This window comes from Antedon bifida, chromosome 10 (assembly GCF_963402885.1).
Source record: "Antedon bifida chromosome 10, ecAntBifi1.1, whole genome shotgun sequence".
NCBI classification, from domain to species: Eukaryota; Metazoa; Echinodermata; class Crinoidea; order Comatulida; family Antedonidae; genus Antedon; species Antedon bifida.
The window spans coordinates 20,567,420-20,590,298 of record NC_136235.1 but is presented as its reverse complement, the minus strand read 5'-3'; the positions used below and the strand labels follow the sequence as shown (position 1 = coordinate 20,590,298).

The window sequence follows — 22,879 nt, the reverse complement described above, 5'->3', positions numbered from 1 at the left end:
TTATAATACAATGGAAGAGAATAAAAAAAAACACTTTACAATTGTGTATGTCGTCTCACCTCCTAAACGGTAATGATGTCGTATGCATGATTCCAGCTGTTATAATCTTGGATGACTTCCTCTGGAAATTCCATATTTAATAACCCTTTGGTAATGTTGTTATTATTTTATTAGTGTAAATATTTCGTTTACAAACTTTTGATATAGCTCAACATGACCATCTCCGTAGCAAGATCGATATTGGGTGTAAATTTCAGACGGATCGGATGTCGAACGGCGGCATGCATAGTGGACAAAGATTGTGTTGCCTTTTTTATAAACAGAAAATAGATATTCGCGTTTATCACCACCTTTATTTAAATTTAGGAAAAAGGAATCGACTGTGACGTCATGATTAATTAAATCTATTTAATATTGAAGATCAGATAAAAAGAATAATGAGCCGCATGTAATTTGATTTCAACATTATTTATTTTTATATAATATTTATTACAAGCTAACAATTTGGATGTTCAAAGAAATTATGGTATTATCAGTTATCTGCTTATTTGACACAGAATTACCGTAATAGTACATGTATTACTCCTTCCAAGTGTCATCTGAGGCATCCTTAACAGAGCCATATATATTTTTGTTGTTTTAAATCATGTTCGCAGTAACTTTATAATTTTTTTATTATTTTAACAAAAACCTTTAATCAAATTGATTGTTTTGATATTAAATTCGATAATTAAAGCCTTTTGAACGTTACACATTTTCAAAACAAAAGACTCAACTCCATACGCTACATAGGAATAGTTGGACACAAACACGGCTTCTAATCCATTCAATGCCGTAACTCTCTCTATAATATGGCTCTGATCCTTAAAATGGTATAGCGCCCTCTCTACTGATACGACAAAATATCTATGCCAGAGTCCCTAAGCTACCAAAATATTGAATATGATTTTGGTATAGACGATCAAAGTAATAAAAAAAAACATTAAGAAATGCTTAGGTAATTCTAAGTCATATATTTCCGTCCATATGTGAAAACATATTTTATTTTTTATTGTGATAACATTATTTTCTAAGCAAATAATGATTGTATTTTTGCTCTCCTGGCGAATACTAATTCTGGCAATCATATAATAATTTCCAAGATGCTGGTTTCGGATTGGAGGAAAGTTTTTTTCACGTCGATGATCATCATACCCCGTTTAGCGTATCTCTCAGATCTCTCTAGGCCTACTACTTTTGATGTTCAATTAGGCCTAGGCCTAGTCTTATTATTACAATTTTGTCCTGTATTTGCCCACCGGCAAGAAAATTAATTGGGTGATGGAATAAGATAGGTATAATTGCTATAATATGAAGTGGTTTAGATTTTATACAGGCTAGGCCCCTAGCCTGGTCCGGTTTAGTCCTGCTGGACCCGTATAAGCAAGTTTAAAGCCTCAAGGCCTATCACATACTAGGCCTCCCCTAACTAAGTTTGGCCAGTAGGCCTAGGGGAGGCCTAGTATGTGATAGGGCTAGGCCTAGGCTATCAATGTTTAATCCAAAATATATTATTGGTTTGATAATATTAATACATGATCTATTGTGTCATATTATTATTAATAATATAGTCTCTCTGTGCATAATCATGGTTGCAGTGTTTTTCTCTTCTATGATATTATAAATATTAGTTATTACATCACAATTATTTTGTTGAAGATAATTCTGTTTGACCACTGTCTTCAAATATTGGTACTAATGACACTTTATTGAGTCCTTCATTGGTGAATTTAGTGTTGTTAAACATCAGACACTTGGCAAGAATTGACGACGAGTCAGTTGATGATATTTCACTGCCCTCTAGCACCTATTGTGGGATGAATAATATAAATCCTTCAATTGCTGTGTGAAACATTCAATATTTATAATGTTGTTTATAGTAATTAGATGAAACGAAACCTAACCATAACATAATAGGCCTATGTCGCCATATACACTACATATGTGAAACTGTATTACATTTGATACTGGTCAGATGATGCCATAAATGTGGAGATATAGTACACAGAATTAGGTGCAACAACTATTTATCAACAGCCTATTATTTTATGTGACCTAAAATAAAATGATAACGTTAGAAATACTGTTACCTCAGATATGACAGTACTGCCAGTCTCACTATCCTCTAATCGAGGAATGAATTCTATATCACAATTGCTGATGAGTTCAGTGTTGCCTTTTCGAAGACACATGGCTATATCATCTGGATAAAGATTCGAGTTCATTTGCATTACGTCATTAGAGAATGTGACGTAATCTTTACGCGTGATTGATTCGTCATCACCTTGATTAGTTGATACTTCTTCAATGTCTTTGCAGTCCATTTCACCCTTTTAATTTAAATTATGATAAATGATTATACTTCTTTGTTGTTTTAAATTTCCAGTTAGTAAGTTAGTTCCAAAGTTTGCTGGTGTACTGTACACTAGGCTTAAGCTTGGTTCCCACTAGCGATGCAACATAAGAAAATGCCCATCCAATAATTGTGTTTGCCCCCGCCTGCGTGAAATCAAACCTCTTGTGATTACGCAATACAGCACTTTGCGTCAATACTTCGCTGTTCTAAGTGCATTACATAAACATACTAGATTACCTTCAAATCAGATGTAGATAATTTAAAGTAAGGATTTTGTGAACTGGTTCTCACTTCTATTATGCCGTCTAGTTCCTTCAACAGCTCTGTAAAAGAGGGTCTTTTAGCTGCAGCTTCATGCCAGCAGTGTTTCATTAACTCATAACTGTAATGAGAAATAGACCAATAGTCAATATACCTAAACAATGATGATAGGCCTATTCTAATCTGGGATTCGGGGTGAGTCAATTTGGTATTTAGGCCTTGGTATAGATATATTAAAGACCCCTTCCCTGCAATTTTGGACGTTTTTTGGAAAATAATACATATATATCACTTTAAAAACATTAAACCATGTCATTCCTTGTCTTAAATGTACGTTTTATGGTATATTATGATAAAAAGTGAGAAACAATGTACTACCTAAGTAGCTCGCGGCGATCGACCTCTCGTGGACGGTCTTAGGCCTAGCCTAGCTAGGCTTAGTTTTGTAGGCCTAGCTGGTAAACATCGGTAACGTACGAACATCGTACGCTAGCTATATACCTAGCCTGACGTTGTATAGTTGCTGCATTAATTGTCTTTCTATTTTTGCCAGACTCCGTTGATACAAATTGGGGAAAACCCGGTATTTTCGCTGAAAAGTTAGGAGTCTTCCATTTGTTTTGGCCTCACGATCGATCGAAAAGTGGGCGAATTACAGGTGAAAAACAAAAATATCAATCCGCGCGCAATGCATTTTGGGATTTATAGCGGGCCGCTATAATTATTAGAATCGACTTATTTTTCACATTTTAACCGTTTAAAACGAAAAAAGTTATCGCAATAGGACCATATAGTATTATTTTTACATTAAATATAGTTTGTGATCTTAAATTAGATCTAAAAAACGTAGGGAAGGGGGCTTTAAGCTCTGTTTACACTATCAAACTTAATGACCAAAAAAAATGTGATGTGCCCATATTTGGGCATGATTATGTCACATTAATAATACCATATTTGAGCATATCACTACCATATTTGGGCACATCACACTCTTTTTGTCACAATAAGTCGCTTATTGCACAATCTTTAGAAAGATCTGGTAAAACTGATTTGCATAGAATGCATTGATATTACTTACGCGGGATATGGGCAGTGCTCCTGTCTTTGCATTCTGTATCCTGACTGTAGAAGCGATGGCAGTGTCTGTACAACGATACCTGGATATGGTGACTTGCCGTACGTGAATATCTCGTAAAGAAGGATGCCGAATGACCATCTAGTGTTAATCGTAAAAAATAACATAAATTAGAAAATTAACAATAACGAAATACTTTATCGAATTGTATGATGTATTAAACAAATTTGAGCTGATTGGCGATATTCATACTCACTTAATACGTGGAGTAGAACGCCTAAATATAACAACACCCTACTAATACCATTAGTAAGATGAACTCGTTGTTCAAAGTTGCAGACGCTAAAATATGGAATAAGTGAAATTAAATATTCCCCAACAATTGCTTCATTCAAATCTGTAAATATCGATCTCATTTCTTTTCACAAAAATAAACTTTTTCTTCCCTCTAAATTTTGTTGTATTCAAGACAATGCAAAAGAGGTTTTCTTTCACCTGATTGTGTAATCCTGTATAAAGATGTTGTTAAATAGACCAAAAACTTACACATCACTTTTAACAGTCATAAGATTTTCAGTAATAGTTTCAAGGCTGTACCATTTCACCGGCATCTCGCCATCTGTTAACCTAACGTAGCTCTTCTCATATGTATCTTGTCCAAGTCCAAAATCAGATATTTTAGCAAGATTATCTGTTCCAACTAGTACGTTTCTAGCTGCTAAATCGCCATGTACCACTTTTTGACTTGAAATATATTCCTACAAAGACATGTCATTTATATTTAAATATTCTACTACAATGTTCGTTTTTACAGTTTACTACCGTATTGTTTTATAAAATGTTGCTTATGTTATGTAAGGCAGTGTAGGAATATTAATAATGTTGTCATATTGCTGCGTGCGATCAGTACCAGCACTACAAAAAGTAAATTAAAAAATAATAGTTTTGCGAAGTGGCTTGAATTTGGCAAATAAGCATGAAGCTACCGTAAATCATAAATACATAGCATTACCATTCCACATGCTATCTGTCTTCCAAAGCTATACAGATCATTCTCATCTAAGTTGTAGGAGTCGTATTTGTATAATCCACTGCTGGATGCCTGCAAAAGTAGAGACAATTGAAAATCATTAAAAAGTTAGATTAAATAATGCTTAGTTAAATAGACGACAGGCTATTAGAATCAGATGTACTAATAATGATTGATAACTGTCAATACCTGTTCACATTTTCTGAGTACATCAAGTAAGCTTCCGTTAGGCATTAGTTCCATCACCATATAGATCGGATCCGATGTAGTGTGACATCCTAGCAAATCTACAATGTGCCGATGTTTTCCTATCTGAATCATTAGTTCTATTTCCTTTTTAAATGACATTCTTTCTGCTGCACTTGACGTCTCTGAGTACAAAATGTCCATAAAGAGGGTTAAGCTACATTTACGCAATTGAAGACGACATCATTTTGTTTCAGTTTATATTCTCCAATTTCGTTATTGTTCAATAAATTGGAACACGTGTGATGTAGAGGAGGGAATACTATTATTACTCATTCCTGCTAAAATGTTTTTAACTTCAATTAACCATTTTTTGTTTATAGGCCTAACCTGCCTAAGTTGGTAAACATAACTCTTCAAATTTGTTCATGTTAGCAATGTTTCTATATGAATGTATTCAGAGACTACATATATTTTTGGTTTCCATTTTAATGTCTTATGCAAAACATAATGATAACACATTGTTTTGCTATTTTACTAACTGTAAGTAATTAGTCGGATGTTTTCCCCTATTCTAAAGCAATTAAATTTGTACTGTACTCAGTACATTTAGATCACCTATATCCAATAAACTTACTAATCACCTGCTAGGCCTACAATAACATGACTTACCTAGTGGAGTTTTAATAGCAGCGGGTGAATAGTGGGTCTCCAACACAAGATCATACACAGGGCATGAATAAACACATCCAAATCTCCCACTTCCTATCTTCTTTCTCTCTTCCCAAACTACAAATTCTTTCGACTTTATTTCGTAGTCTTTAAAGACAGGATCCAATTCACAAATAAATGACGTACCTATATAATATTTTTATTAGAAAAGGAGATATGAGGAAATGACAATAATTGACATTCTAGAACGTACAGTAAGAGTTATAGTTATACTGATGAGAAGAAATGGAGAAATAAGTTTTCTTTTTAATTTCTTCATGGTAGAATCAAGTGATAAATTAAGACATAGATATGGATATGATATCATATCACTACCATATTTGGCTACATCACACTTTTTTGTAAAACTAGTTTGATAGTATACACAGAGTTTTACTGGATGAGCCTGTGAGAGCTCTCCTACACTATCAAACTTTATGCGACAAAAAATGTGATGTGCCCATATGGATATGTTGATGTCATATCACTACCATATTTGGGCAAATCATACTTTTTTGTCAAACTAGTTTGATAGTGTAGACACTAGACCTTTACGATAGGCCTCTAAATAAATTTATATTGCAAATTTAACCATGATTTCTAATTTTACAGTAGCTGTCATTCTTCAGGCATTGGTTCATGGTATGCAACCAACCATTAAAATGTAAATACTAAACTATAACAGAGTGGAACTCACCTTTCAGGATATCATCTGCATCCTGGTATTTGTGTACCCGTTTGTACTGACAATAAACAACTATTATAAATAGTGCAGCAAGTAAAATAACTGGAATTGTTGTTACAATGTAAGTAATCACAGATGACGAGTTGGTGTTTTCTGAAAGTATGTCATACAATTAAGTTAAATATGTTAATTATAAATTTATTCTTGGAGGCACGATACAGATATATCTAAGAGTATTTTTCTTCTTTTTCCTTTGAATTGAAGCAAGAGTGAAATATGGGCCAACTTACCTGCAGTTATTATACATTCACTTTCATTATAGCATTTTGTACTATGGTACGCTTCTCCTGAACACTTAGCATATGAGGGGTAACATTCTCGTGTTCTGTTTTGGTAACCTTCACAAACCAAGTCGCACATTGATAAGTAAGTCCATTCTGACCAATATCCAATATCTGAATTATATAAAAGGAAAGGTTTAGATTTGATTATTTTTTAAAGAATTTTTTTCTGGATTCTTATTTTATAGAGACTGGGAAAAGTGGCCACTTACGGAAGGTAACAAATGCACTAGGAAGAACAAACATGCTTTTGAAAGTGTGGCCGTTGAGGAAGGTGGCCGCTTACGGGAGATGGACGCTCACGGAGGTTCAACTGTACGCCGAAAATGAAAATGTGACAGTGTCAAAGTCGACAGTGCTAACTGTGAGACTCGAACCCAGGTCTTCTGCATACAGATTGATTTTGATTGGATACTACAATAAAAAGACATTGTATACCTGGTAAAGCAGTAAAGCTTATATCAGATGGAGTTGCAGCATTCTCTCTGCCATCTATCTCAACAAATGGCTGTATCTATAAAACAATGTCAACCATTTTATTACAAAATAAATAACAATTTGTCATTCTAATTGTCATTGGACGGCTCATATACAGCTGGGTATAATAGTATAATACGAATCTTCTTGAATGTAAAGCTCTGTCTACACTATCAAACTAGTTTGACAAAAAAATGTGATGTGTCCAAATATGGTAGTGATATGCTTAAATATGGTAGTGATATGACATTATCATGTCCATATCTGGGCACATTCCTTTTTTTTTCAAATAAAGTTTGACAGAGCTTAAGCGTTTCTATGAACGACCATGGTATTGCAGCAGTTGCATTAGTTACCGCAATGATTCTGAGTGTGATGAGAATTTGACGAAGATGAACACTTCCAACTTACTGAAAATGTATATGCATTTTCCAAGAGTAATCCTGAGATATTCAAACTCTGTCTATCCGACCAATGATCCATCTTTCTAGCCTATTAAAAAAACAAAATGTTGTTGTGGTATGTATGGAGATACCTCCATGCTATTTACATATCAGTCCATATTATTCTGTGTGAGAACCCATTGTGCACTTCTAGTTTTTATATACATTATCTTAATTCTAAAGCTCTGTCTACACTATCAAACTATTTGACAAAAAAGTGTGGTGTGCCCCACTATGGTATTGATATACCCAAATATGGTAGTGATATGACATCATCATGTCCCTATCTATATAGGCACATCAAGTTTGATAGTGTAGACAGAGCTTGACGTTTGGCTAGCATTAAACCAATCAAATGAATCTAAATAATTGGGTTACTGACCTCCACGACGCTATATACTGTTTCTGTATTTTCGCCTGCGTAGTAATAGCTGTACTTTGATAGTGTACCATTCTTTCGCACGTGTACTGGCGGAATCCAAGATATATAAACTGCCACCGTCTTCATATCAATGTTCGTAGTAATGTTATCTACACGTAAATCTATTACGTCACCACAATATCTCACATCTGAAAAATAAACAATACTGGTATATTTTGTTTACTGTTTGTTTATTCAATTCAATCATTAGATACAATTACATAATATATATTTTCCTATATACAACTGACAAGTATGGGGAAAATAAGTCCGTAAAGCGATTAGTTTTTTAAAATATTGAAAATATTATATATATTATTATTATATATATAAGTTAATATTGTTTATTGTTTTTATAGCATTGTTTATGCTACTTTACCTTGTTTTCTGCAAAATTCTGCATCGCCATTTAATTTGTAACAATCTGTTTTAATGGAAAACAATAAATAAAATGAATACGAACGAACAATCTAATTAAGAAATGGGTTTGTCATTTGATAAGAACAATTTATTTATTAGCTTAAGCTCTGTATACACTATCAAACGTTATGTGACAAAAAAATGTGATGTTCCCATGGACATGATGATGTCAAATCACTACCATATTTGGGCACATCACATTTTTTTTTTTGTCAAACTAGTTTAATAGTGTAGACAGATCTTTAGTGTCAGAAACATTACTTTAAAATAATTCAAAAACCTTACGTAGGCCTATAATACATATCCATTTTGGAATTATTTAAATACGACTTACCCTCTGTAGTAAATATTTTCTGTACGCTTGGCTGACTCCAAGTGTTCTTACCCTCCTCTACAAAATATACCTATTATAAAGAAAAAATACAAAATAATAATTGATATATAGATAATTTATCAAAATAAATTTAAAGACAAAGTATATTATATATGATATGATACACTTCTAGATACTAGGCGAGTAGGTTTTATTACGCGAGAGAGTTATGAAGAGAGCTTCAATGTACTTTTTAAAGCGTGGTTCCCACTAACGACGCAACGCAGCGACGTATTGACGCAAAGTGCTGTATTGCGTAATCACAATGGAAAACGACGACGCAACAGTGCGGCAAACATCGTAGGCGGGAGTAAAAACAATTATTGGAAGGGCATTTTCTTACGTTTCGTATCTAGTGGGAACCAAGCTTTACATAACGAGGCAAACTACTTACTCGGAAAGAGTATCGTTCTCTATATGCCAAGTTTTCAAATATATATTCCGTTGCATTCTAAAAAAAAATTCAAAACAAATTATGGAAATTCTATAAGATGATTCTACATCAAAAAATAATAATAAAATAAATAATATAACTTTTAATGACAATGTTTAATAGGAATGTTAAATACATATTATAAGAAAAAACAAGAAATATAATTTATTTATAAACCTACAGTTATTAGGTCGTCATCGGTAACTTCAATGCCGCAATGTCCGTCAACAGTACCTAGCTTATTATCAAGCGGGACACGTTGTAATACAACTACGTACCGATCAATGTTGTGACCTGAAACATTGGAATTAAAAAGTATTACGGACGAAAATTCGTTCATTCTTATATAGCGCATATAAGCAAGTTCTCAAAAAAACATACTCCCATAATGCAGCTAGTAATCAGTGCAAATTGTGTCTTGATCTAACCGGGTACAAACGTAAGTAAAGTGTCTTGCCTAAGGATACAAGATAAGCGGCGAGAGTTGGATTCGAACACGATCTCACGATCAGTAATCCAATCCAACACACTGCGCCACGTCACACACGGTAAGATGAGGCCTTAATTAATAATAATTTTTTTTAAATAACATAATAACATAGGAAGATACACAATTAAAATCGATTAGAATATTGTTTACCTGGCCTAATTGGCTCTGGTTTTTCCCACGAAACGTTCGTTTGGAAAACCCATGAATTGGTTGCATTCATTCCTGATTTTTCTTTATAAGTTGAAAACTGAACTTCGTTAATAAGATCCTCACTAACGGTTCGGTAGTCTATCAATTCAAGACAAAAGGTACAGGCAAATTACTGACAATGGAAATTGGTACTAATAGATGATTATGATTCTACGAATGAAACCTCATATTGAGTTTTACTGTTTCAAATCAAATAATCTTTATTAATAATATAATAATTCAACATTTATTAGTTTTTAGGTCTTTATTACAATATCACTATCAAAAATATAAGATTGGATATTTTCAATTCATATTAAAGGGGCTGGTTTCATTTAATAAATAAGTGACCGCCCTCGGGACCGGGAAAAGTGACCCCTTACGGTAGGTACCAAATGCACGAATTAGATGGGAAGAATTACAAGCGGGCTTTTGAAAGTGCGGCCGTTAAATGAGGTGGTGGCCGCTCACGGAGGTTTAACTGTAGTATAAAGAAAGTTGGCACAACAAATTTTGAGCGTGAGTTACAATTATTAAAAACAAGTGATTCCTCCATGGTTAAATAAAATAAGCCACGATTTACAAGAAAACAACAAAAACGATAAACGAAATAATCTTAAACCACGGAGACTTACTGAATGATAAGTAACAGGAGATATCAGCTTCACATAAATAGCCCGATATTATGCATAATGACGTCACAATAACATACCACCATGTTCTCGACATGTCTATTACGTATCTACGAAGTAAAACTATAATAATTAGAAAAAATGTATTTGAATAATATAAATGGTTTTAACTTCATATAATACCCTTTTTAATAATTATTGTTCATAGTCCATTTTGTACCAAATGTCTTTGTGGTAAATAAAGTGTGTTATTTATAATGTCCTCAACAGATAGCTACTTCAAGTCACCAGCTATTTATGCTACACTATACACTTAATAACTTAACGCAACCACTAATGTGTAGGCCTAAATAGTCCCAATATATTGAAATGTCCAACGCCTGGCTATATACAGCTGGGAGCATTCGAATACTATATATTCAACTCTAAACTTTTCATTCTGTGAAACTCAACTCAATAAAACTTCTCGGTAACCCGTAAATCTTTTCTATGCACGAACAAATTGCCTGTACTCACTTTTCTGCCTTGTAATTCTTAATATCCAACACAACATTCAGAATAAAAGCCCTTATAATTATATACGTCGAATACAAATGACACACACACACAAGAATAAAGCATGCTAGTGTAGATTGACCTGTTTTTAGTCGTAGGAAGGTTATTAAGTGTAAATGAACGAAAAGTGTATTGAAAAGTGCTAATCCGCATTATTAAGCCGCGCTAGTCGATGGTTTCCACACAAATCCCCTTCAGTTGATAATGAACCGGATATACAGATATAAAAATAATTATGTATTGTTGCGGAGGTGTCCGTCCAGATGGAATTAATTAAATTATGATTAATATAGTAAATTAATAATTTCAAAACTAGTTTCGTTTTGTTGCTTAAGATGTTAGACCTAATGATTATGTTCCAGACCTCACGTTTTACCAACCGATGACCAGTAGGGTCTACAATATTGGGTTTTTTTTCACATTTTTTAAGTTAAAGGTCAGCATGCCTTTAAACATTCTTTTTTTATTTGTCTGCGTTTAAAGTCTGTTTTCAACTTTTTAAATAAATTCGCCTAGGGGAAACGCGGCTCTACTTGTCCTTTTTCAAATATCTCATTTTATAATTAAATAATTTCTGTCTACACTATCAAACTGGATGTGACCAACAATGTGATGTGCTCATATATGGACACGATAATGTCAAATCACTACCATATTTGGGCACTTTTTTGTCAAACTAGTTTGATAGTGTAGACAGAGATGGTGCATTGTGCTAACACTAACAGTATTTGAAAAAATAAACTGAATTTCAAATACAGTTTAAAATGTTTTTATACAAATAATATAATATAAATCAAGATCAAATAAGTTAAAACTGCCTCAATATAGATTTATTTTTACGACATGTTTCGGGCATAGCCCATCATCAGGTGATGAGAATTGTAACAAAGGATAACATATATAAGTCACAAAATTACATAATAAAACAAATCAGCCAATCAAAGATGTTAACAAACAAAAGGCATAGTTATAAAGGCACGCCTCCAAAAGCTATGGGGTACAAAGCAGAAATGGTTGCTTATAAAGCAGGAAATTAAAAACAAAGAAAAAAGCTTCAAGTGTAAATAATTGTTAATATGTGAATGTCTCTGGCAAAATTAATGTTTAAAAGATCTAAATTGTACATTTATGCCGTATGTTATCCTTTGTTACAATTCTCTTCACCTGATGATGGGCTATGCCCGAAACATGTCGTAAAAATAAATCTATATTGAGGCAGTTTTAACCTATTTGATCTTGATTTTTTTCTATATCCTGCCTATGCAGCTCTTTGATTTATATAATATAATATAATCTGAGTATAGTATGTACTTTTTAAATCGATGGTGGGAACGAATTTCGTGCATTAAATAAGCAAAAACGACGGTTTGTTTACAAAAAGCGAGCAATTGAAAGAAAAATCGAATATCGATAAAGAATTGGAAATGCTATAATTGCGCTGCTCATTCATAAATAACAGTATTTAAGAACTTTATAACAAAGAATTTAAGAGACAGTTCCTGTACAAATAAGTTTTTAATAAGATCTAAATTAGGCTGTAACAATAACAGGAAAAAATTCCATGTTGCCAACCATACACTCGTGGGAAAGATGATTACTGTAGATAATACATAGCTCATGTATATAACAGTACTTAACCAGTACTACACAGCCTGTATGTATTAGACAGGTAGTGATAACCACAACACTATGTTATGCAACATACACCATTACTCAAATGCATTACACATTTCATTATGCATAAGCCTGTTTATTGTATTTAAGGAATATAAGTTGTATTTTAGGCATATAGTAGAACCCCTCATTGGGGGGAAACCAATCCCCTTAGTAGGGGTGAAGCTGAATAGGGATTGGCCAATGCCAAGACATATTTTAACTTTCAGGTGAAAGTGCCAAAGGTGTTTGTAGACATTTTGAACAAATTAAATTGTACACTATTTCAGTCCTTGTATGAAGCTTCTCAAAGAAAAGCTCTAATTTTGAAAATTAAAACGAGATAATAAACAGGTTCCAGTGCACTTGCAAATTATTTAATGACAAACAACTCTATTTTGTAGAAAAATCATCATGCATGTATTGCATGCATTGTATGCAATGCCATGGTAGGTAGGTCTCATGTATACCGTCCTTGTCAACGATTCGAACATGGAATGAAGGTAAATTGACAATGAACCTCTTCTGTACTTCTATGAGTACTTTCTGCAACAATTCTTCTGCTTCTTCCTGTGACAAACCTGTCAAATAAAATTATTTTAAAATTGTACTATTTATTAATGTTTATTTTGTATTATTATTCTTAATTTAGGCATATTGTCTAAAGCTCTGTCTACACTATCAAACGTTATGTGACAAAAAAATGTAATGTGCTCATAATATGAACAAGATGATGTCATATCACTACCATATTTAAGCACGTCACACTTTTTTTTGTCAAACTAGTTTGATAGTGTAGACAGTGCTTAATAAGTGCACTCATTCACTATACTTCTCAGAGGTGGCAACACAAAATATACATAAGATGTTCTACACAAAGTCTCAAAGACGTCTATGGGAGTGGAGTTCTATTTTGTTTATGAGAAAAATTATGGCATCTACCAGGATTTGAACCCCGGACCCTGTGCACAGTAGTGTAGTGTCTACAGTATGCGTATGAGGTATCTATGGCATTGAGGCAGTCAGGACTAGAATTTTTTAATGTTTTACACTAGATACATTTACACTGGCCAAATATGTCTGGTTTCCAGGATTGTGGTATTCCAAATGCATTTTAAATGCTAAAAAAAGAACTTTTGGACATCAAAAAAAAGATTCCTCCATGTGTTGGGTATTTAGGCGCCTATAGAGGGCCTAATTCTATATAGAGGGCGCTATAAAAACACAAAATTTTACATTTACAGTATTAACTAAAACAAATGATACAAACCTTTTTTGTAATATCTGTCTAATACACTGAGCGCGAAAAATGAGCCGTATCCATGAGCAGCAAATGGAACTTGATTGAGAGATGCTAAGTAATCCATGTAATATAATGATGGGCCGTCTTTATCATCTACCCCAGCCATTAATAAATTCACCTGATATGCGGACTGTAATGTAAACAACAATGTACACAATGCAAAATACGCTAACTATATTTCACAATTTCAATATGCAATTTTAGGTGTCATATCAAAATTATCCAACTGCAGTTACTGCAGTAACTCCATTTTGTTTACATGTACGGTAATAACATATTTTAGTTGTTTCAATGTTTATGGGTCAGTCACTGCTAAATGAGCATATGATTAGCCAACAGACTTGCTAATGAAAATAGGTTTAGGACTAAGCAATATGTAGTTTCCTGCAGTAACTGCAGTACAACAATTTTTGCATGGTTCCTTATAGGTTTTAACCATTAACAAACAATAACAAATAGTCTAAAAAGTATACAGTAAAATAAGAACATAAGTTTTAAAATTTTGTTTTACATCTGTGTACTGTAATAGAGTAAATGCATATTTTAAATTAAATTATATATTACATTTTTAAATGTATATGAAATATTTCTTATGTTTTAGTTTTATCCAATACAACACTTCTTTTGATCTATGGTATTTCTAAAAACAGATAATTGTACATACCCTAGTTCTAAGAGCATCTGCAAGCTGTTTGCGAGTAAAGTTGGCAGCAGCATGGGGTGATAGTTCATAACCTGTGCAGAATAAATGGCAACAGTCATAAGTATAATAAGTCCACATTCATTATTGTTAAAGAGCTTGGACTAGAGCTCAAATGTTCCTATATTTTAGGTTTTCAATTGACATAATACCAAGATATGTTAAGACTGTCTAGTTAATTATTAAGTAATTGAGTTATTGCCTTTAGAACATTCAAACTTTTACATACCATTTCTCATTTTATAAAGTTGAAGATTCTTCTGAATAAATTCTGCAAATTGAACTGTGTCACCAGAATCACCAACTGCCAACAGCGCAATTTTATCACTAAGCTTAAACATTTTGTCCTGATCTGTAAAATAAAAATTTGATAGACAATATATTAATTCATATATAAAGGACATGGTTATCGTATGTGCATCAATGTTGCAATGGTTAATAAAAAAATAAAGGGGAATAATTGCTAGGTAGTACAGTAGGCCAAGAGGGGCCAAACCAGCAGCCACCCAATCATGAAAGATATGCCCTCTGCAGCCTCTTTTTTTCCACATTTCCACTTTGTCTTTTGTATTTAATATTTTTTAAATTTATTTTACACTAGGCCTAGTAGGCACAGACACTGAGACAGGGAGTCACAGTCAGTTAACTTTAATTGAATCATTTAAATCATTCATCTTTTTTTTAAGCAATACTTCTACACTGTACATGAACTGCTATATAGGTACAGTAAATTTAAAGCAACTAGGCCCCTAAGCCATTTTTCAATATGCTAGGCCTAGGCCGGTTTCACTAATTTAAATCCCACTGAAACTAACGCGATGAAAGCTCTTTCTTCCCGGTGTTGTTTAGTGCAAGTCATGTTTCTTGTTCAGCCTAGCGAGAGTTATGCTGAATGAAAGAATTAATCAACAATTACCATGTTTCATAACAAACACACTCCTCGCAGATGTTCTGTCAGATGCAACTAAAACAAACCCATCTCCTACAATGCCAATTAAAAACTCCATTTTCTATTAAATTGACAATAAACCTTGATATTGTAGGCAAAATAATGTGCAAAATCAACTTTTTTTTTACAATGTGTTGTGTTGGTTTGTTTGTGCATTTAGTTTATTCATTACGCCACTCCTACAGTAAAACTGGTGGTGGCGTTAACACAACCGATGGAGCGGATCAACTGTATGAAAGGATTTATTTCAAGCATGGAGGTCTAAGTTATACCTTCATATTTTTCAAGCTTATATTCATTCTCACTCCTGAGGACGATCAAAGTATATTGATCGAAACGTCGAGAAACTCAACAGTTCTTTTCAGAACTAATACACGTGGTGTACCGCAAACTTTATATCAACTTATATTCATTACGAACTAAAAAAATGAGACATTCATTTATTTACATGCATACAAAAGTAAAATAAAGTATTTACGTCATGACAACAATAATATGGAACACCATTTTTTTCTCAACCCATTTCTTGAAATCTATAATACATTACACTTTCCATTTCCGAAATCTTAGATTTCGTTTAAGAAATACTGGATCTGCCCTGCACCGACCGTTTAGCCTGACCTCTCATATCTCTTGTCGATTATTTTCAAAGCTCATTGGCTGTAAAAGTTCTGTTCCCGCACACGCAATGCGTAACCGTACCGATATTAACGTGACCAATCACGGTGAGGTATGATCATTCCAACTGTCGCTTTTGTGATTGGTCACTTACCAATCCAAGTAGGAATCATAAACCCCCGTTTAAATCTTTGAACCATCAAGACTAATAAATTAAATAATTCTTTTCTTCTTCTCTCTGCTAATAATAAATATTTTACAATGGTCTAATACTTTCACGCCGAGTGCGTCGACTTTATAGCCTAGCTGCATTGCATGATGCTACGTAATTAAATTTCTTCATGGTTATATGCCAATTGTTTCTATTGTTACCTTTCATTTAATCCCATGCCTTTCAATAATTTACCTCACTAAAATCTAACTTTGGTAAAAACACAATTGGTTGCGTGTGTAGTGCAAGACTCGACTCATGAACTGTGCAGGGGTACTCGTACACGGCGGCCGGCTCTTGGGTTTTACAGTTCATATTTACTGTAACAAACATTTATTTTTGTGACCATAGCACGTTCAACATACACTTTGCAGGTCCCTTTTCCTTATTAAATATTATTATACATTATGTTTGAGCCCCGGCACCCTTGGGTATAAAAAGCTCATAGCCCACTGGTGGTGGAAAGTCAAACGATCAATAGGGCTTAATACTGGAGAAAAAGTTATTATAAAATAATGTTCCTTTAGTGTCTGTTCAGTAATTCATATTAGTATACGTATTCCATTTAATTTATGAAAATAATGAATTTAGAGTCCACATCTGGAATTAAATTAAGGTTAAAAAAATAGACATTCTACCGGTAGATACATTCATTATTGTCGTGTTCATGATTATGTCCGATTCCTAGATTCTTATGTGTTGTATTTCCCCATACTATCTATTTCCTGTTGCTCCAATGTCGTGTTGTCTACGCTTAGTGGCATCCAGACACAATAATTATTGATTCCTGACTATTATTGATGGAATCTAATGTTTTTGTTATTCGTTGTCAAACTCTATTCTAACCCTAACCAAATATTCACATAATATTTACATATGTCTATACGTTATTGATTTGATATACTATTTTATCATCATCATCATCATCATCATCATCATCATCATCATTTATTATCAACCATCTTTGTTTGCTCTGTAGTTAAAGGTCTTGTATGTGATGAGTCCTGTGTCGGACAAATTAAAACAATTAAAAGTGTCAACTTGTTCCTATTTTGTTGACAAGTATCACTATACTCCTCCGTCAAATAAAATCATTCGTTCATATTTTTGTTGATATTGCTGCTTATTTTGGGTCACAAGGAACATTCCAAAAGACGCCTTTGTCTCCTAATTCTTTAACATGCACTTTCTACCATATTTTTGTGTATTATAAGTTGTGACAACGAAATAAATGATGGCGGACGACAGGCGCCGTTCTACCGAGGTAAGGCTAAAAAGTAATGATCCGGTCTGGTACATTTCTATGGTGGAAAGTAGAGACAGTAGAGAAAACATGGAATATCTAAGGACACTCTTATTATTATTATTATTGACGACATACTTGACGAATGATGCTTGACGTTATCATAATATTACTTTTCCTCTTTTGTTCTCATTTACCACTTTGCGATCTACTTTCAATAGGCATATTATATGAAATATTTCCGGATTAGGAGGTAATTTATTTGACAATAAAAATAAGAAACAGAAAAAGAAAAAAGAAAATTCACAAACTCTAGGCCTAAGCTTAAATAAGCATGTTGGCATTTACAACGAAATATTGAAAGTGCTACATGACAACAACTTGTTGGCTTACTAAACTGCTGCATGCTTTAGGGACGGATAATACAACAAAATGGTGTACAAGTGTGAATTATTTTGATTTACTAGAAAATATATTGATTTTCCCCGAACATTATGATAATAATAACGCATCAGCATGCATGAGAGCAGAAAATACCGACAGACTGAATGAACCACTAACGAGAAGCTACCTGTTAAATTTGACTGTACTCTGCGAGTTGTGTTTGGGGAAATATCGATCGATTTTCTATAAAGGCCAAACCACTAACACTAATAGATCTCTACAGTTTTGACACTCGATTCATAAAAGCAATGTAAAACAGCCTGAACATTTTTTAATTTATAGATCTTTAGGAAGCTAAACTTATCGTTGACGAGATATTGACCTTTTAGAAAACAATTGACTTGTCTTATCGATTCCTTCTCAAAGACCACTTCTGCAGTTGCAACCTGGTAGTAAAGAATTATTGTAGCATTTCATTGTTCAACAGACGTGGTAAGAACAACAGAAGCTCTGTCTACACCATCAAACTTTGATGTAAAAAAAATGTAATGTGCCCATATATGGACATTATGATGTCATATCACTACGATATTTGGGCACATCACATTTTTAACATGAAGTTTGATAGTGTAAACAGAGCTAAGACATGAAGACGGCACTTGATGACAATAATAACAGTGTTTTATTTCAAGAGGGTTAGAGACGTTAATGTTATAGAAAAGATGAATCTGCGCATTATGCAATGGATTAAACAATCATTTTTAGTCGAAAGCTGGCTACTATAAGTTCGAAACCTAAATAGTAATTTTTTTTTTTTTTCATACTCATCCAACAGCGAGTAACTCGCCAATTACAGGATAGATAAACTATTTAATAATTTATCGTGCTTATAAACTAAGTCTCATTTGAGGCTTAGGGAGTGGAGTTGAAAGAGTCATGAGTTACAACCCTGCACTAGGTCAGGATTGAACCCGGGACCTTGGGATTGGAAGGCAAGCACGTTAACCACCAAGCTACAGCTCCACTAATATTCCTTGTCTGAGTCATATAGCTCATACACCTAGAAGTATTCTCTATTAATTGTGGTTAACGTACAGGATAGCATGTAATATTACACAAAAATACTAAATTATACTTCCTTAAAGGTCTTTGTTGTACAGTGTATAATATTGTTTCCTTTTATGTCTTCACAAAAACAAACATTTACTTATATCTTGTTTCAGGATGATGATTAATCTGAATTTTGTAACGAGTTTGTAACGAAACAGCAAGCTTTTTTTTGTCAAAATAGTTTAATAGTACAGACTGAGGCCTCCACTTATTGCAGGCTTTATTGATAACTTGTTATATTGCTATACTTTGATCCCCTCCTTCTGGTGGCTTAGATTTGTGTTGGCTCTCACCAGATATTACGATTTTAAGTTTATTTACTGTTTTCTCTACATTTAAAGATATTTTTACAAAGTCATTTACTTCCATCGAAAAAACCCAACAAATTATTTCACTTTAAAACAAAATGAAATTTAAGTGTTTCAAAATAATAATAGGTATTTCATTTTTTGAATTGTTATGGGGAATCCGGGACGATTCGCCCGAGGCGATTCGGTAAATTCTGGAAGCGCAAACACGAATGAGAAACTAGATATTATTATGTTCCACAACCTTGAGATAGCCTAGAATAATTAATTAAAAGTCCAAGGTAAACATCTTTAGTATGTTTATAAGCCATTCAAACTTTATGAAAATCAGATAATAGAGGTGGTCATTACACATTCATTATACATGAGGAGTCAACCAATCAAAAATAGCCATGTCCGTAGTCAAAGCCGCGACAGTGTCGACAAAAAGCCGCAAAGTCCTCGACAATTGCATTGGTGGAGAATCAGGCGACATTTAGAGTAATACACGGTAAGTATTGGAACATGTATTAATACGCTAGGTAAAAAAAAAACATTTTGTCCATAAGACATCATAAATTATTGCTTCTTTGGCGTAGCTTTAAAATATTCACTCTTCTATTCAAAATGCCGGACATTGAACATTTTATCCACCTTTGTCTTTTATTGATCGTTGTTTAAGTCAGTTCAGTTCGTATGTGACAAGGAGTGTGAAGAAGAATATTCCCTGATATTACCATTTTAATTGCTGAATACACGTATATTAAAAAAAAGATAGAATAATAATTATGCGGACATTGCAGCGCCGGTAAACGCTCCGTGTGATTCCGTTTGTATTCCATGATAGATGGATCCAAGTTGTTAATATTCAAGTTACAAATTTAAACACAGCTTTGGTTGTCTATCGATTCCAGGCTGATATTGATGGGCTCTTGTTATTGTTTCCTAACCGCGACCGAACAGGTGTATTATTCCAATCATTTGTAATAATTTATTAGACAGTTTAATTTGAACATAATTTAAATTTCTATTTTATAGATACTTCGAATTGAAATCGTCACCGTGAAATTATCCATCATGAATAAATCGTTGGTCTGTGTTGCTGTTTTGCTGATACTGTCAGTGGTTGTTACGTCAACTGAAGGCTTGGCAGACATCGAGGTAGTATTATCATTTTTTGTAATATTGATAAATGATTTTTCATATGTTTGTTATCATAAGAGTGGAACGGCGGCCGTGTACGTCCGGCCAACTCGTGACGTGCGCGCTTCTTTGGCGTCACCAACACAACAACCGCAAAACGAACCTGTTTAGTTAAAGTTAATCATTGTTAGTTTGAGCATGCGTCCACTCTTCTTAGTGGTTACACTGGAAGGAATGGTATGAAACTCCAAAGAAATCATATAACCAGGCCTATGAACATCCCACAAGTAAGTCATTGTCAAAATAACTTTTTGACATAATGTTTGGTTCCCACTAGAGACGCAACTCGACGACGTAACGCAACGTAAGTAATTTGACCAATCACAAGTGATAAATTTATTCGACTGTCGCTTGTCAACTCGTTTGTGTTGCGTTTAGGTCCTTGCGTTGCGTCCCAGCAGTGGGAACCAAGCTTAATGATGACGATGACGACACAGCGAATCTAACTAGATTTCTTTCTCAATACGTTTCTTCTAGAACAATGCGATGAATGCCATACATGACAACAACGTCTATGAAGGGGCTAACAAGTTCAGGGGGAGAAGATTACTGAGTATCCTGAGACGTCGACGAACCGGAAAAAAGACGGGTCTCTAGAATATAACATCACCAGATATCAAAACAAACATCCAATATTTACTTCATGATAATGACAATAGTTGGTGTGGTTTATCAGCTTATAATATAATAATAGTGTTCAGTTTTAGTAAATTAAACGTACATTTTTATAATTTAGCGTAACTTCTTTTTTTATTTAATAATATAAATTGTTATCATTCTACGACTTTTTTATCTTATTTTATCTTATATCATCTAATAATAATATACCATTTGTCCCCCTTTTAAAATTGAATTGTATTGCCAATTTTTAATATTGTATATATTTACTTACCGACATGATTGGTGTGGTTTATCGCCTAATTTATAGATTTTGTTTTAAAAGCTTGCCGTTTAGGCCTATTTGTCTCTTGCCATTTCATACTTTTACGTTTTGAATTATTATAGCCATAATTTTTTGTGTTAATTTTTAATAATTATGCATTACGTTAATTTTGTCTTTGTTTTTAAAACTAAACACAAGAAAATAAAACTATAACCTTTTGTTTATTGTAATGTTATGTTGAATTTAAAATTATAGATCAAGCAACTGTTTCCACATCTTTAATATTTTCTATTTTTCTTTCAATTGTTTTATCGGGGATCACAAACCGTAGATAAAATACCGAAAGGTTCTCGTCGAACCACACGCTAACCCATGTACTACGTCTCCAGTCTCACAACCATTAAGTATTCTGATAAGATACTGACGTAATTATAATATACTGCAATAGCAAAGAGCAATATGAAGCTCAAACCGAGACAGTTATTATACAAAATGCGCGGTAGCTCAGTTATTACAACGTGCGGAAGCTCAGTTATTACAACGTGCGGCAGCTCAGTTATTACAACGTGCGGAAGCTCAGTTATTACAACGTGCGGCAGCTCAGTTATTACAACGTGCGGCAGCTCAGTTATTACAACGTGCGGAAGCTCAGTTATTACAACGCGCGGAAGCTCAGTTATTACAACGTGCGGCAGCTCAGTTATTACAACGTGCGGCAGCTCAGTTATTACAACGTGCGGCAGCTCAGTTATTACAACGTGCGGCAGCTCAGTTATTACAACGTGCGGCAGCTCAGTTATTACAACGTGCGGAAGCTCAGTAATTACAACGTGCGGCAGCTCAGTTATTACAACGTGCGGCAGCTCAGATATCACAACGTGCGGCAGCAGATTCTTCTTTTTCAGTCTGTTCAGGGAAGCATAACACTCTTTAACGGATGACAAAGCCAGAGATACATTCAACCTAAATAATTGAACTCCAACGCATAATATCTTTTTATCAGCCATTAAAACTTTTGTGAAATTATATAATAGAGTACTTTTTTGACCTTCAAATAAAATACACATTTAGATGTGTACAGCCAATCAAAGGCAGGCATTTCTCGTGCCCATAAATCGGCAGTGCCCACAAAAAGCCACATCGTCATCGAAAATTGTTAGTAGTGGAAAGTCGGTCGATCACTAGAGTAAGACGTAAGTTTTTTAATTTTATGAATCT

General features: G+C 33.8%; 3 protein-coding genes and 1 long non-coding RNA gene across 4 annotated transcripts; 1 reads left to right on the top strand and 3 right to left on the bottom strand.

The window, feature by feature from the left end:
- Positions 1 to 1,684: 1,684 nt before the first annotated feature.
- On the bottom strand, positions 1,685 to 6,474 carry LOC144854527 (fibroblast growth factor receptor 3-like). Its single transcript, XM_078712476.1, has 9 exons — positions 6,356 to 6,474; positions 5,620 to 5,805; positions 4,951 to 5,132; positions 4,744 to 4,833; positions 4,278 to 4,489; positions 3,735 to 3,872; positions 2,633 to 2,777; positions 2,130 to 2,369; positions 1,685 to 1,846 (listed from the first exon to the last, which is right to left on the bottom strand). Exons 3-9 carry the CDS (start codon positions 5,107 to 5,109, stop codon positions 1,685 to 1,687), a joined length of 1,146 nt encoding a protein of 381 aa, XP_078568602.1. The 5' UTR covers positions 5,110 to 5,132; positions 5,620 to 5,805; positions 6,356 to 6,474.
- A 67-nt stretch (positions 6,475 to 6,541) lies between these two features.
- LOC144854526 (uncharacterized) lies at positions 6,542 to 10,659 on the bottom strand. The gene is made up of 10 exons (XM_078712475.1): positions 10,566 to 10,659; positions 9,892 to 10,029; positions 9,433 to 9,545; positions 9,213 to 9,269; positions 8,780 to 8,849; positions 8,405 to 8,449; positions 7,987 to 8,174; positions 7,573 to 7,653; positions 7,123 to 7,198; positions 6,542 to 6,798 (listed from the first exon to the last, which is right to left on the bottom strand). Exons 1-10 carry the CDS (start codon positions 10,657 to 10,659, stop codon positions 6,542 to 6,544), a joined length of 1,119 nt encoding a protein of 372 aa, XP_078568601.1.
- A 1,954-nt stretch (positions 10,660 to 12,613) lies between these two features.
- Positions 12,614 to 15,866, bottom strand: LOC144853565 (proteasome subunit beta type-2-like). Its single transcript, XM_078711272.1, has 5 exons — positions 15,690 to 15,866; positions 15,003 to 15,125; positions 14,738 to 14,808; positions 14,041 to 14,203; positions 12,614 to 13,351 (listed from the first exon to the last, which is right to left on the bottom strand). The coding sequence occupies exons 1-5, from the start codon at positions 15,778 to 15,780 to the stop codon at positions 13,164 to 13,166; spliced, it is 636 nt and encodes a 211-aa protein (XP_078567398.1). The 5' UTR covers positions 15,781 to 15,866; the 3' UTR covers positions 12,614 to 13,163.
- A 4,191-nt stretch (positions 15,867 to 20,057) lies between these two features.
- On the top strand, positions 20,058 to 21,671 carry LOC144854572 (uncharacterized). Its single transcript, XR_013614632.1, has 3 exons — positions 20,058 to 20,086; positions 20,614 to 20,736; positions 21,256 to 21,671. It is a non-coding gene; the product is annotated as an uncharacterized LOC144854572 (long non-coding RNA).
- The last annotated feature ends 1,208 nt before the right edge of the window (positions 21,672 to 22,879 follow it).

Coding starts and splice junctions, on each gene's coding strand:
- LOC144854527 (XM_078712476.1), bottom strand. CDS start 5,109: ATGTCATTTAAAAAGGAAATAGAACTAATGATTCAGATAGGAAAACAT. Junction 3,873..4,277: donor ATGACTGTTAAAAGTGATGT/GTAAGTTTTTGG, acceptor GATTAACACTAG/ATGGTCATTCGGCATCCTTC. Junction 2,370..2,632: donor TATCTACATCTGATTTGAAG/GTAATCTAGTAT, acceptor TTAAATTAAAAG/GGTGAAATGGACTGCAAAGA.
- LOC144854526 (XM_078712475.1), bottom strand. CDS start 10,659: ATGTCGAGAACATGGTGGTATGTTATTGTGACGTCATTATGCATAATA. Junction 9,546..9,891: donor ACCAGAGCCAATTAGGCCAG/GTAAACAATATT, acceptor CCAATGTTTCAG/GTCACAACATTGATCGGTAC. Junction 6,799..7,122: donor AAGCTTTACTGCTTTACCAG/GTATACAATGTC, acceptor TATATAATTCAG/ATATTGGATATTGGTCAGAA.
- LOC144853565 (XM_078711272.1), bottom strand. CDS start 15,780: ATGGAGTTTTTAATTGGCATTGTAGGAGATGGGTTTGTTTTAGTTGCA. Junction 14,204..14,737: donor CAGATGCTCTTAGAACTAGG/GTATGTACAATT, acceptor TTTACATTACAG/TCCGCATATCAGGTGAATTT. Junction 13,352..14,040: donor AGACAGATATTACAAAAAAG/GTTTGTATCATT, acceptor TTTATTTGACAG/GTTTGTCACAGGAAGAAGCA.